At 41.0% G+C, this 14,582-nt stretch overlaps 2 protein-coding genes across 2 annotated transcripts; one reads left to right on the top strand and one right to left on the bottom strand.

The window, feature by feature from the left end:
• The first annotated feature begins 1,851 nt into the window (after positions 1-1,851).
• On the top strand, positions 1,852-6,413 carry htr3a (5-hydroxytryptamine (serotonin) receptor 3A). The gene is made up of 9 exons (XM_048250528.1): positions 1,852-1,882; positions 2,570-2,736; positions 2,917-2,961; positions 3,138-3,247; positions 3,646-3,815; positions 4,299-4,459; positions 4,583-4,793; positions 5,377-5,610; positions 6,124-6,413. Exons 1-9 carry the CDS (start codon positions 1,852-1,854, stop codon positions 6,411-6,413), a joined length of 1,419 nt encoding a protein of 472 aa, XP_048106485.1.
• A 6,834-nt stretch (positions 6,414-13,247) lies between these two features.
• LOC125299903 (protein ripply2-like) lies at positions 13,248-14,067 on the bottom strand. Its single transcript, XM_048251406.1, has 3 exons — positions 13,808-14,067; positions 13,566-13,633; positions 13,248-13,446 (listed from the first exon to the last, which is right to left on the bottom strand). The coding sequence occupies exons 1-3, from the start codon at positions 13,946-13,948 to the stop codon at positions 13,293-13,295; spliced, it is 363 nt and encodes a 120-aa protein (XP_048107363.1). The 5' UTR covers positions 13,949-14,067; the 3' UTR covers positions 13,248-13,292.
• Positions 14,068-14,582: the final 515 nt, after the last annotated feature.

Raw genomic sequence — 14,582 nt, forward strand, 5'->3', positions numbered from 1 at the left:
TTGGTTCATGTTAGTCGGTTTCTACATGAAATATTGCATGTTTACATTTACATGTCAAGGAGGGCCACCTTTTACTAGCAGTGAACAAGAACATTGTATGAATGTCAATGTGAGTTTACACATTTAAAACAACTTTAATCAAACGTGATTACGTCTTCACTTGACGCAAATAGCATGACATATCGTGACCTCGTCCAAACTCCATGGATACCGAGAGAGGTTCACATGAAAAAGTGTCAGCCGTCGTGACACCAGCTTGCGCTTGACTGGGTGTTAAAGGGGCTTACTTTTGCTCTCAAATTTACACACACATGCATGATCCCTTAGGAGAGCTCTCTCATCGATCATCATTATCAACATCATCAGAGTCAATGTCCCATTTTAAATGTTCTCTTTTCTTGTAATGGCTGGTTAAATTATTATTAAACGAAGAAATATTACTGTATATATCTGTGTGTGTGTGTGTATGTGTGTGTGTGTGTGTGTGTGTGTGTGTGTGTGTGTGTGTGTGTGTGTGTGTGTGTGTGTGTGTGTGTGTGCACTCATTTGTTTGGGTTCAGAGGGCCTGAACCCAAGTTCTCAGACTCACACACAGGCAATAAAGAGTGTGCTACTTCACACAATTGCAGGTGACAACTAGGCCTACTAATGTGTGTGTGAGACTGTGAGATGGACTCTGGTTCTCACTCACACAGTCATGGTGACCCCTCACCCTCCCATTAATGACAATAAAAATCCACCCAATCCATGTAATCTATACAGTGCAAAATGTCCCAGAATTAATATAAACATATCATACAACGTTTAGATCAAACTTAATTCCAAAAAATGTTATTCAATGATACAGCGCATTCCAGTACAGTCTTTAATGTATCGTGTCCGTCCACTCGTTTATAATCATTCTTTTCTATTTTCCAAGTCTTCATCATGAGGTATCATATGGCACGCTCTCAGCCATTTACGGAAAGATCGACCACAACCTCTCACGAGGTCACTCTGGGTTATGGATCTATTACATACCCATGCCGGGTGCTCCAGCCACACAAACAATTATCTCAAGAGCAAACTTAATTTGTCTTCAAATCACGGGCAACATTTCTTTTAAATGAAGCGCCGGAGTTCCTGATGGAATATTGCATGTCAGTATAACGAGGTTAAATTGGAGGGAGAGTAGCGTGAGCTTGGCTATGCAATATGACTCTGAAATGCCCCTCGCAGTATCAAAGCATCATAAAAATTATGGTAATTACGTGCACTAACATCAGAACCTCATTTTACAACCCACTTTTCGCAAAACGTCAAACCGGCTTGTATTGCTTGGGCACTCCTCTTGGCACAGCCACACAAGCGTTTCGAAAGCAAGACAACAACCTCGCACACTGCCTTTAAGGATAACGTTACGTTTTCTTGTTGGTCTCCCCAATGCCAGCAATGAAAGCAACAGACAGACTCCGTATGTGCATTTTTTGCTTTGGGAATTGCATTCTGATCAGCGACCAACGCCTGTCACTGTAGACTATTGACAATACGTCTGGATCAGACAGCTGTGCAGTCAAAACATAACACTGCGACAACTAATAACGTTATCTGATGGGAATTTACAATGGAGTTTTGATTTAGGCCTACTCTTGACTGGATATGTTGATCTGGGTTTGCCGACCAACGGTTGAGAGACGTTGAAGAACTGTGGATGTAAAGAACTTTGAGCGAAATGAGGATTTCCGGACCCTGGACAGCGCTTCTCGCGTTACTATCAATCAATGCTATATCCTGCTCAGGTAGTAAATTCCTACCATGGTCTTTTTGAAATATTGATGGCCTTCAGGTCCTTTAGTTTATAGTCCAAAATAAATGGTTGACGTTGACACATCAGATGGTGCTGGTGGGAATTTCACGGCGGCCACAACGGCTTTGGCTGTGATGCCCCTTTGAAAATCAGAGGTTCACAGGCCACTGTGGCCTTGGTGCCCCCTTCTTTCAATATTCTGCTTTACATCCGACTAGCGATTATTTTTATTTAGCCTATGGCCTGGCAAATTAAGCTTAGCATTCACAGCGCAAATTAATTTAGTATTTTACGCAGTGGAGAAAGTGACAGCGCATGGCAAGAAAGAGAGTGCGTCCAAATTCACCCATTCTTTGCTGAACTACTGCGAAGTAGCCTACTCATCACACAGACATCACATGTAGGCCTATCACATCACACAAAAGAGCCTTTTCTCAGCTTTTAAACGATGTTAGCCGCTAGTTGTTGTGGTAAACAGTTAGAGAAAAGTAACTTTAATTTAATCATATTACATTCTGCCCCCGTCTCCCTATCCATTCATCTCAGTGGAATACTTCACGAAGTTTTCCCTCAACACATGACAAACCATATATCAGAATATCAGAAATTTTGGCCTTGGTGCCCTGACTTGTGGTCTTTGTGCCCCCTACCAAATATGCCCAACTGAAGGCCAAGTGACCTTGCCCCTAAAATTATGAAATTCCAAGCCTGGTGCTATACTAAGGTTTTAAAGCACAAAATATAGGTACATGTTTTAATCTCGTGATTTTATTTTTCATCCAGCTGTGAAAAGAATAGGTAACAATCCAGGTCGCTTTGCCAATGCTACCCTGGTCCGACTCTCCGAGTTTTTAAGCACGGGGTACAAGAAAGGCGTCCGTCCCGTTAGGGACTGGAGACAATCTACGATGGTGGCCATTGACCTGATGGTGTACTCCATTCTCAATGTGGTGCGTACGATTTAATGTGGATTTATTTAACACACACACACACACACACAGAGAGAGAGAGAGAGAGACACACACACACACACACATTTTTAATTTAGTTACTGTGTCTGTAGCCTACTTAGTGGCTGGGTTACTGAATGGTCAAACTCTTCTTTTTTTCTTGTTTTTGCAACACCAAAGGATGAGAAAAATCAAGTTCTCACAACGTATGTGTGGTACAGGCAGGTAAGCTAATCGATCAAAGACAAAGTTAGAGGGGTTTCATAATGTGTTTGCTCATGGCTTGAGTCCTCTAAATGGTCTAAATCTGACTGTATAGCCTATCATTGTGTATTGTGACCTGTGTACAGTCTTACAGATTTTGTAATAGATGTACTGTTTGTCACATTTGATGCCTGTAGCAATGGATCGATGAATTTCTTGTGTGGAGCCCTGAGGATTTCGATGAAGTGAAAAAGGTGTCAATCCCCACTGCCAATGTGTGGGTGCCTGACATTGTCATCAACGAATTGTACGTGCAACACTAATTTCTGCCTCTGTCATATTTGCACATGAACTGTGTTTGACATAAATCATACTGTAAGTCTAAAAATGATTGCAAATGTTTTTATGAATCTTCACTGAATAACTATTAACTGTACATTTCTCCATGTCATTTTTTTCTCTCTGAAAATCATTCTATTCTTTCTCTGTATAACCACATTAATTCAAAAGTAAAATAGGCCTATGTAGATATATTAAAATCATACTCCTACATGCAAAAATATATTCCTCCTACAGTATACAGTATTTTATAAGAGTACAATGGATATAGAAACACAACATAAAAGTATAATGCTGGTTTGCAGTTTTCGGTAAAAACACATTGCTAATAAATTACATGGCTTTCATGTGCGATACCATCTCCAGTGTTGATGTTGGAAAGTCCCCTGATATCCCATACGTGTATGTGAGCCATGACGGACTAGTGCGCAACTACAAGCCCATTCAGGTGGTGACCGCCTGCACGTTAAACATCTATAACTTCCCCTTCGACGTCCAGAACTGCAGCCTCACCTTCCAGAGTTGGCTGCACACCAGTAAGGACTCACTGCATTTACAGAAAATACAAAAGGCTCGCTTAAATGTTGTGCATTTACACCATTGAATACTCTCAGTAGGAGACCGCAGAGTAGCAAAACACCTACACCATCTGCTGATCAGCATGCTGCCTGCCTTTGGTTGAACCGTTTTTAGGACAAGCATACAACGTTTCGGGCTTATACCTTCATCAGGCCGAAGACCGAAACGTTGTATTTTCGAAATAAATAATTGCTTCTGAAATGGTCAGTGTGCGGGATTCTTTTTAAGCTCCTGATCTGTGTGTTTAATAACACACAAAAGAGGTGTGCAAAAAGCATTCCTACATTGCACTGAGGACAACAAGAACAAAATGTGAAAGTGTTATGTTTAATACATTCACGATGCATTAGGCTACACATTATATTATAGTTCCTTACACATATTGTCTATTATCTATAGAGTCAAGTTACTGTTTCAACTGTTTGCTGTTTGTTCCCCAGTAAACGACATCAACATCACCCTGATGAGAACCCCTGAGGATGTGAAGGAAGATAAGAGCGTATTTATGAACCAGGGCGAGTGGGAGCTGCTACACGTCCTCTCAAAGTACAACTCTTTCAGCCTGGACAACGACGACTACTATGCTGAGATGAAGTTCCATGTACGCAGAGAGTTCTTCCTGTTTCTCAAGCAGAATAGCTTTTTAAATAACTTTTTAAAAATATATATATTTACTATATACAGTAGGCCTATATATCTCTCACACACACACACACACACACAGGTGGTGATCCGACGGCGGCCGCTGTTCTACACGGTCAACCTGCTGCTGCCCAGTATCTTCCTGATGGTGATGGACATCGTGGGCTTCTTTCTGCCGCCTGACAGCGGTGAGCGAGTCTCCTTCAAGATCACACTGCTGCTGGGGTACTCCGTCTTCCTCATCATCGTCTCCGACACTCTCCCCGCCACCGCCATCGGCACACCCCTCATAGGTAAGCTGTTTATTTATTATTATTTATAAAAAGCCATCGGCACACCCCTCATAGGTAAGCTGTTTATTTATTATTATTTATAAAAAGCCATCGGCACACCCCTCATAGGTAAGCTGTTTATTTATTATTATTTATAAAAAGCCATCGGCACACCCCTCATAGGTAAGGTGTTTATTTATTATTTATTATAAAAAGCCTTAAGGTGGACAGGAGCACTGTGTTTCTTTGAGCTCCACCTCCAACAGATCTAGGACAATATAAGCTTGCAACATTTTGTCAGGAGATGAAGTGATTTCCCCTGAATTTATTGTCAGAAAATCTCAGGTTGTCTCAATTTTGTGGTGTGGTGTGGTGTGTGTGTGTGTGTGTGTATTTTGTGGTGTGTATGTGTGTGTGTGTGTATTTGTGTGTGTATATTTTTTGTGGTGTGTGTGTGTATCATCTCTCTGTCCTCAGGTGTGTATTTTGTGGTGTGTGTGTGTGTGTGTGTGTGTGTGTGTGTGTGTATTTGTGTGTGTGTATATATATTTTGTGATGTGTGTATATTTTTTGTGGTGTGTGTGTATCATCTCTCTGTCCTCAGGTGTGTACTTTGTGGTGTGCATGGCGCTGCTGGTCATCAGCCTGACGGAGACGGTGCTGATCGTGCGGCTGGTCCACCAGCAGGACCTGCAGCCGCGCGTGCCCTCCTGGCTCAGGTACCTGGTTCTGGAGCGGGCCGCCACGCTGCTCTGCGTCCGGGACAAACACCGGATCTGCTCCAGCCTGCTCTCCTCCTCCCCTCTGCCTCACTTCACCGAGAACAACATACACACAGGTACTACGATGTGCACACACACACACACACACACACACACACACATACACACACACACACACACATACACAAACACAGACACACAGACACACAGACACACACACATACACAGAGGAGAGAACAGCATACAGATATTACAATGTACACACATGTACACCAAGAACAATACAAACACAACTACTACAGCACACACACACAGCCAAAAACAACATACACAACTTAAACAACATCAACACAGACAGTGCCCTCCAGAATTATTGGCACCCCTGGTAAAGTTGACTAAAAGCAGGTATAAAAAATAATTTTGTAAAAAAAGAAACAATATAATAATAACGTTGTAATTTATTGTAATCTCACAATGAAAACAATGAGGAAAAATCCAAACTTGAAGAGAAGCAGAAATATTCTGAGAAATAGGAATATCTCATAAAGAATACAATATAGATTTATTTATATTTATTTGTAATATATATTTATGTATTTATTTATATGTATTAATTATGTCCCTCACAGGCTCCCGCTGTGCCCACCACCACACCTGCGACGTGTCCAGAGAGCACGGTGTCCGAGGGATGGGCCTGCCGGTGCACGACCCCACGCCGCCCGTCATGGACAACATCCTGCAGGAGGTGTCGTGCATCCGGCAGTACCTGGAGCGGCGGGACGAGAGCCGCGACGTGGCCAAGGAGTGGCTGCAGGTGGGCTACGTGCTGGACGTGCTGCTGTTCCGCGTCTACCTGGTGGCCATGCTCACCTACAGCATCACGCTGGGCACGCTCTGGTCCGTCTGGCAGTACGCCTGAGGAGGGACAACACACGCGCACGTACACACACACATACACACACACACACGCACGCACACACACAAACACACACACTCAAATGCATGCATGCATGCATGTATTTGAGTGTGTGTATTTATGTCAGCTGTATCGCAATATGGGTCAATATGTGTATGCAATCACCATGCACACACTCATGCACGCATACACACACACACAAACACACATGCAAGAACACACGCAAGCACAGTGGTTAAAGTGGGATTTGGCAGGTGGGGGAACCCTAAAATCCAGTGTCGGTGCAATGGGGGAAAATGACTCCCCATTGGACAACATATTGAGTATCGTGGTGTAGCAATACTTTTTGGACAAGAATTGCTAGCTTCTTGGTCACCTCTGTACAGGCGAAAAATTAACTCACCATTTATTTTAACAATATCATCGCTGGTATGAGTATAAGTATATACTCTTTTGATCCCTGCATTTATCCCAATCCGTGAATTAGTGAAACACACACAGCGTGGGGAAGCACACACTAGTGCAGTGAGCTGCCTGCAACAACAGCGGCGCTCGGGGAGCAGTGAGGGGTTAGGTGCCTTGCTCAAGGGCACTTCAGCCGTTCCTACTGGTCTGGGTTTGAACCGGCAACCCTCCGGTTACAAGTCCGAAGCGCTAACCAGTAGGCCACGGCTGCCTCTATGAGAGAATAGGCCTCTATTTATTATTGACTCATCTGAGATGCCGTTACTGCGTTCCTTCCCGTTCCCCCCCACTTTAACCCCTGCGCACGCACACACATAAACACACACACACACGCACACACACACATGCACACATACACACACAGACACAAACACATGCACAAACACACAGGCAGGCACGCACACACACACATGCATGCACACATGCTTGCACACATACACACACACACACACACACACACACACAAATGAAAACGATAAAAGATTTTCAATTTTATTAATCCTACAGTGATTTTTTGTATTGGCTTACAAAATATTAGTGAACAATAACTTTTATCACTTTAAGACTTTATGTTTCATGTCTAACTACATGTGTGTTTGTGCTGTTGTTAACATATAGCAAAACAGTGCTTACAGTAAAACACATATGTACAATTAAAGGGGTACACCATTTTAGTATAATACACATTTTATACCTGTATGAGGATAGTAGGTCTACTTAAGCCAGTGAAGACATTAAATGTGGTACACATTATAGTCATGTCTCAGCTTACACACTCCTGATGTGATGTGAATACAGGTATGTGTAACTATACATTAATTCTCAGGCTGATAACATTGGATTTCACCTGATTCCAAAGACAGTCATTATCGCCGCTATAGTATATAGAACAGTAACAGTTAGTCAGTGTTGTGAAAATAAAAGTGTACGCTGACAAACATGTTAAAAATAATAATTCACAGGACTTCACATGTGGTATTTTGTCAGTGACTAATGAATAGTGAGGGTGTTTAAGAAAGTCAATAAGGAATTAGACCATTGCATACTTTTTTAATACAAGAATGTGTTCATCAGCAATGTAAGATTCTAAAATCCCACCCAGATATTCTATGTTCATTCTGCAACATTCTGAGTCTAATCACACTGTTGGTGCCTGCTGATGAATCCAATCCTTTGAACACACACACTATGATGAAGGAGTGGTTTATCCATCCCAGCAATCAACTGAAGAGTATAGCAAAACTGTATTGTAAAAATCATGTTGAACTACATTCTTCCTGTAGATCATACTTACCAGGGATGTAGTGGAGGCTAAACGCAAGTAAAGGCCACCTATCCACCTCTGACATTTCAGAAATAGTTTATCCACCTCTTTTTAGAGTTTATCCACCTATCAAAAGAGTTTATTTACCAATTGCAACTTTTAACATTCAAAAATCACACCATATTATCCACATTCACAATATGTACACTCATCAACACTCTAGGAACCATTTAATACCACTGGTATTGTTATAAACATAGGGCAATAACCTCCACAATCACCAAACATGTTCTGAATGCCTTTTTAAAAAATCTGATACCGCATGGCGCAATCCACCTCACCGTGATCACAGAATTCATAGTTTACCCACCTCTGACTTTTACCACTACATCCCTGATATTTACAGATGAGTAATTGATGTGTTAATGTCTGTGAACATGTAAACATTGTAAATATAAAGTAAACACTATATAGCCAGACCACTGCAGAACTGAGTGTTTTGAATAGTGAATATTTCCTGTACAATATGTGACAATAGCATCTAAAAAATAAACATAAATCGGCTCCAATCTGGTCTAATTGTGTATATGATAAATGCTTTAAAGTAAAACCAAGTGGACATCGATAACTTGGTGCTAAGACCATGAGTGAATGATTTGTTTCATCCTGGTTTATCTTCACTATCATAATCAGTCTCCGTAGTATAACAACTGCTTGTGAACTCTGACCTCTGTCATAAAAGTAGACCTGGTTTAGTTCCCATGGAGGGGTGTGAACCTTGCCACTGTCCTGGTGTAAATTTGAACACTAAGCCACAGGCAGAAAATCAACACCCACATTCGGGAAAAAAAACCCAATCATGCTCATTGAGAATTAGGAGCATTGAGAATAGCCAGATGGCTGAAACGTCTGCTCTTGCTTGCTATTAGTTGCTCCTTTTTGCAAGACTTTGTGTAGTCACTTTTTTTAGTGCGAACCACTTACAACCTCTTCTTCACATTATTGGTTCTAACACACCTGGACTCAAAAACTCATCTGAACGCAACAATACTTCTCTGCCTTCTGACATCATGCTCATTGCCATCGTTGTCAAATCTGGAGCTGAAATTAGTTTATATGAATTCCAAATTATGACAATAGCGGGCCGTAATTTACATGACAGGCAAAGCATAAAGTCAGGCAATAAGCAAAATAACTTCTGTGTCAACTAAAGCTATCATAAGGCATGTAAGTAAGTAAATTTATATAAAATCAAACAAATCGTTACTCGCCTGCATACCCGTAACCTTGCAATCTAGGCATTTGGAAGCAGTGAGTTGATCCAGAGATGTTTGCTCCTTGAATAGATTTTGCCTAGTTACTAAATTAGCTTTAGTTAACCTTTAGACTTTGCACTTTGCCCATCATTTAAATTGAGGCCCTGTATGTTTACTTGGTATTTCCGGTGTTGTATGTGTTCCTCTGTATTTACAGTAAATCCTTACATATTGAAGTGTCATAATGCACTATAAAGCTTCTTCCACATCTGTGGTGTAGTCATTGATGTCATTGCTATCATCGAGAAATAAAAGAAGCTTTATCACAAAAGGAGGTGTATTAGGATGTTCTGATTTCTTTATCTCAGTTCCCCCCTGGATTCTTTGATATTACAAAAGACATATTTTTTCCCCTCTGATTTAATATCATTATACTGACATGCAATACCTTGTCACAGTTGCACTGTTGTGTCTGTTTTCACATCTACCATTCCAGAGCAAAACAGTTGCAATGATAGCCATTCCTATGCCACTGTCTGAAACCCAGGGAGACCGCATGAGAGATAACGATCAATCTTTGTGTAAATGGTTGGGAGCAAAATCTTCAAGTTTCTTATCTTTTTTCTTTCTGTATGCTTATTGATGTATGCTTATTGACTTGAAATCCATGAAGTCTGCAAAGTATGAGACAACAACAATAACTACATCATTGACAAACATCACACTCCCAACCTGGGGGGCCACTTGAGGACACTCAAATTGTACTTTGATGTCTCGGCAGATTTGGTTGGGCTCATTCTTGCATACGAACCCAGTTGGAAAGTAGCTGTACAGGGGGATAAATATATTTTCATTCATATTCATATAATATTTCATATCATAATATATTTGTTTGTCTGTTTTTAAAGTGAAAAATCATTTGAAGACCCATTTCCTCCCTGATACCTTTAATAATAATATTGTATACTATATACTATACTCTACATGATGTGTAAATACATCAATAACCATAACAAACCATAACCATATCAAAACAGATATTTTAGATTTAAATTCAAAATATTCAATTGATTAATTACACTTGATTGATTAGTAAGTTATTGTAACTAATAGTAGTAAATATCACCTCTCTTACTGGAGGATGTATTGCCCGGTCATGATGGCAGGCTTGTCTGTGTCCACAGCCCTCGATGAAATAAGGCCTAGCACAGACCTCATCAGGCTGTTCTTTTCACAGCTCCTCCAGCGTGAAACAGTACCGGAGGGGTCATCACGGTTAAACCATTCCATTTCTTGTATAGCACACTGCACATGAGCAGCTCAATAACAATTCAATTAGGTTACACTGCCTCCTTCCACGTCTCCTGCACAACAGTGAGCACACATTCACAGGCAGGCAGGCAGGCAGGCAGGCAGGCATACGTGCAGTTTAGTGTACCAAATCCCCCATTCAAGAGGAAGGTTCTGTGTGCAAATTCCCAATGCAAAATTGTGTGTGCAATTCTAATGTTCCAAATGATGTTTTTCCGGCCCCACCCCGACCCAGTTACAAACAGCTCCACCCGGCTACTCCACACCAAAGCTAGGCGACACATGAATGTTGTTGTAGTGTTCAAAAGTGGACCTATCACTCAGTCGCCCTTCAAAGAGCATACATAATCTGACAGATACAGTATACTGTTAATGGGGTTTTTTTTTTGACACATGAGCGATTATATCAATGGCTTTATCTGTAAGGACAATGAGCAGGAGAAATGCTTCTGCCGGGACTACAGAATTTGTTTCATCTGCCACTCTGCATACTGTGGCATTGAGAGAAGTACACAAACCTGTAGAGAGTTGGGTCACTCACAGATTGGGGCACAGTTCATCATTCAAAACAAATCTGTGTGTTCATCCAAGAGAAACTCTATTGTTTGTACATGGCCATGGCTCTGTAAATTGGGGAAAAAACAGCGTAGACCAAACTTTTCCAGACAATCAACATTTGCTCCAGGAAAGGTTGAACTCAACATGACCATGTCAACAAAGAGCATTTGAATGTGAAATCAGACATGTAGAGAAGGCAACAAAGTCTAATCTTCCAACCTCATATTTAGGTTTTTTATTCAATCAAAAGTTTTTTCTCAGGGAAGCTGTGCAAACAATATGTATAGGCTGTTCATTATTTTTTTAAGCACTCCAGAAAAAAGGGCACTGTTTCCCCTTTGATGTATATGTGGGCACGTGCCTGCACACAAGGTCATATGAATCTTCATTAAAAATTACTTCTAGTGCATCCTAGTCAACTATTGGTCTCTCATCCAATCATTTCAATAATCATTTCAATCGGTTTTCGATTGCTCATTTGCACATCAAGTTGTGAGTTGTGCGTACAGCACAAGGCATCTGTGGATGTGATCTGCCCTCCATCCAGGACTTATACAACAGAAGATGCATCAGAAAGGCCAAAAGAATCAATATGGAGCCCAGCCATCATAGTCATGGGCTGTTTCAGCTGCTACCATCTGGCAAGCGATATCGAAGTCGGACCTCCAGACGGTCGAACTCGGACCACCAGACTCCAGAACAGTGTTTTCCACTAAGCAATAAGGCTTATGAATATGAAAACAAAGACAGCCTGAGCCGGTGCACTACAACAACCCCCACACACACACACACACACACACACACAATATACAATTCATTATTTATTTTTTGAGGAGCAAAAAAAACAATCACTGTCTAAGTGGGCGCCCTATATTCTTTGCAGGCACATGTAGATAAAACTGTAATAATAATAATAATAATAATAATAATAATAATAATAATAATAACAGCCTGCTGTAAATTTACCTTTCTGCCGTGAAGGTGTTTATTTTATTATCTTTGCGTACACATGTTTTTTTGGGCATTATGGCTGATTTTGTAACTTAAATGTCTACTGTGTAACACTGTAATAATGAAACTGAAACACTAATATTGCATTGCTATGAGGGCTATTGAACATGCTGATGTTACACTCTACCACTTCAGTAACTGGGTTATAGGTTATACCACACTCTAGTGGACAATAGCGGCATAGACTACACCAGTGCTTCAGATGCCCTTTTGTAAAATCTTGGATCACGTCTTATTGTTGCATGCAGACTAATTGTAGTTAATAGCACTGACTCTATACAGCAACCAGGAGGAAAAAGTTGTTAGCTAGATGTTGGTTAGTTGCATCATACCATGTTAGTTAAAAGTTAACCTCCATAGTTTTACGGGAAACACACCCCTGAATGAGCAACATAGTGATTAGTGATTCATTCATATTTGAACTCAGTGATTCCCAGTGATTCCCCACTTGACCACTCACAAGGAAAGTACAGCAAAACAAAAACATTTTGGATGCACATCATTTGGTCGTTTAAGCGACAGGCCCAGTTAAGTGGAGTCCTTATGGATACGGCACCACAGGCCCAGTTAAGTGGAGTCCTTATGGAAATGGCACCACAGGCCCAGTTAAGTGGAGTCCTTATGGAAATGGCACCACAGGCCTCGAGAGCACCAGAGCTGCGGGTTCAAGTCTGTGTGAAGGCTTCGGCTGTCAATCTGATAAAGTCATCTAAACCAGCCCCCAATTCTTTCTTCAGACAAAAACTCCATTCTATATGATTTGTGTGTGTGTGTGTGCAAACAGAAAAGACAAATAAACAGAGAGAAATTATTTTTTTAGAGATTTATTTTTATCCTAAGTTGGACAATTTAGTCATAATTTAAATATCTTAAAATATAAATAGTGATACTTAGAAAGAGTGCTACAAAAATAAAGCTGTTGATAAGCATTCATTAAATTACTTCTATTTACAATTTTTACACCGAAATAAATTACAAAATATATTATGCTCCATCTTAAATTTCATTCATAAATGTCTAGTTCATTTCTTTCTCGTCTTCCTCGCCACTGTCCTCCTCGTCGCTGGAGTCTGCGTAAAGACAGACGGTCGCCTGGACGGGATAGTTCCGGAGCAGCGCTTCGGCGTCCTGATACAGATAATCAAAGCAGCGCGATCGAGGCCAGAATAACCTACAAAGGAAACGAGGTTTGTGTTAGAAACCACCGAAATCCAATACAATACGATAAGTTACGTGTGATAAAAACAGAAACTCTGCCAAAGTGATGTGATTGAAAGATGAGAGACTCACTTTACAGGATGTACAAAGCTGTTGGCTTTCTTTGCATCTGATAATTCAACCAGGGATTTGCCGTGAAACTGAGAAAGAAATTGAAGAAAAGGAAAATAAGTGGGATGAAGGAAACAGTGAGAAACAGTTCACTTTTTATATTAACATTACAGTTTTTGTTCAGTCGTTCTGTCCAGTTGGCTTGATTCAATAGCCTTTATGAATCCGTTAATTTATCTAGGCTATGGTTCCTATAAACTCACCCCATGAGAGTCCGGCCTTTGTTCCAACTGTCCTCGTGTCCACGGTCTCCAAAACAGAGCACGCTCGTGTGTTGACTCGTGAGTTGTGCTTTCATTGTTATATCCGTTATGTCCAAGGCGAGAATTCATGGTGATCTCCATAAACCTAATCTGACAGGTAGCACTCCACACGATTATTCCTGAGTGTTCGATGCAAGTCCTCAATCCTTCGAGTAAGTATGTCCACTCTGAGCGAGGTATCCGTTTATAAAGGAGACGCAGCTCGTGCCAAATTGTGGTTTGACACCTTCATGCTGGCAGGCGACGCGTGCTACCGAGGTGCGCAAACATGCGCCAGAAGCGGGAGTCTGTTGAGGCGACAACTGCGCAAATGGTCGTAAACATTGCTTGCAACAAGAAGGGAAGCATTCTAAAGGATAAGTTATTCTAGGCTACCTTACTTGCCAAGCGCTGCTTGCTTTGTAGAAATGTTGATAATAATTTTGCACCACAACCCGTAATAATCACCAGTCAAATCATATCATGCTGCTGCACCACCGGACAATTGCAGGAACTATACTAACAGTTTTAAACATCTGGGTGCTTCAGAACTTTTCCATGTGGTGTAAAAAGACTTGAACTGTACATTCAATCGTTTTTGAAATAAGCTCTGAAACTGATAATGCCAGTCTGACAGAGCAACTAATTCTGAATAAGTCCTCAGATGTTACTGTTTTTGTACAGTAGAGTTCACTGCACTAGTGATTCTTTAATGTTGTTGTTTTACTGCTTATGT

This window comes from Alosa alosa, chromosome 8, assembly GCF_017589495.1.
Source record: "Alosa alosa isolate M-15738 ecotype Scorff River chromosome 8, AALO_Geno_1.1, whole genome shotgun sequence".
Lineage (NCBI taxonomy): Eukaryota > Metazoa > Chordata > Actinopteri > Clupeiformes > Clupeidae > Alosa > Alosa alosa.

What these genes read in the sequence shown, in the direction of transcription:
- htr3a (XM_048250528.1), top strand. Translation starts at nt 1,852, where the DNA reads ATGGTTGACGTTGACACATCAGATGGTGCTG. An exon ending in TGACACATCAGATGGTGCTG is followed by an intron (nt 1,883 to 2,569) that starts GTGGGAATTTCA and finishes TTTTTCATCCAG; the next exon opens with CTGTGAAAAGAATAGGTAAC. An exon ending in GACATTGTCATCAACGAATT is followed by an intron (nt 3,248 to 3,645) that starts GTACGTGCAACA and finishes TACCATCTCCAG; the next exon opens with TGTTGATGTTGGAAAGTCCC.
- LOC125299903 (XM_048251406.1), bottom strand. Translation starts at nt 13,948, where the DNA reads ATGGAGATCACCATGAATTCTCGCCTTGGACATAACGGATATAACAAT. An exon ending in AAAGGCCGGACTCTCATGGG is followed by an intron (nt 13,634 to 13,807) that starts GTGAGTTTATAG and finishes TTTCTTTCTCAG; the next exon opens with TTTCACGGCAAATCCCTGGT. An exon ending in AGCTTTGTACATCCTGTAAA is followed by an intron (nt 13,447 to 13,565) that starts GTGAGTCTCTCA and finishes TTTCCTTTGTAG; the next exon opens with GTTATTCTGGCCTCGATCGC.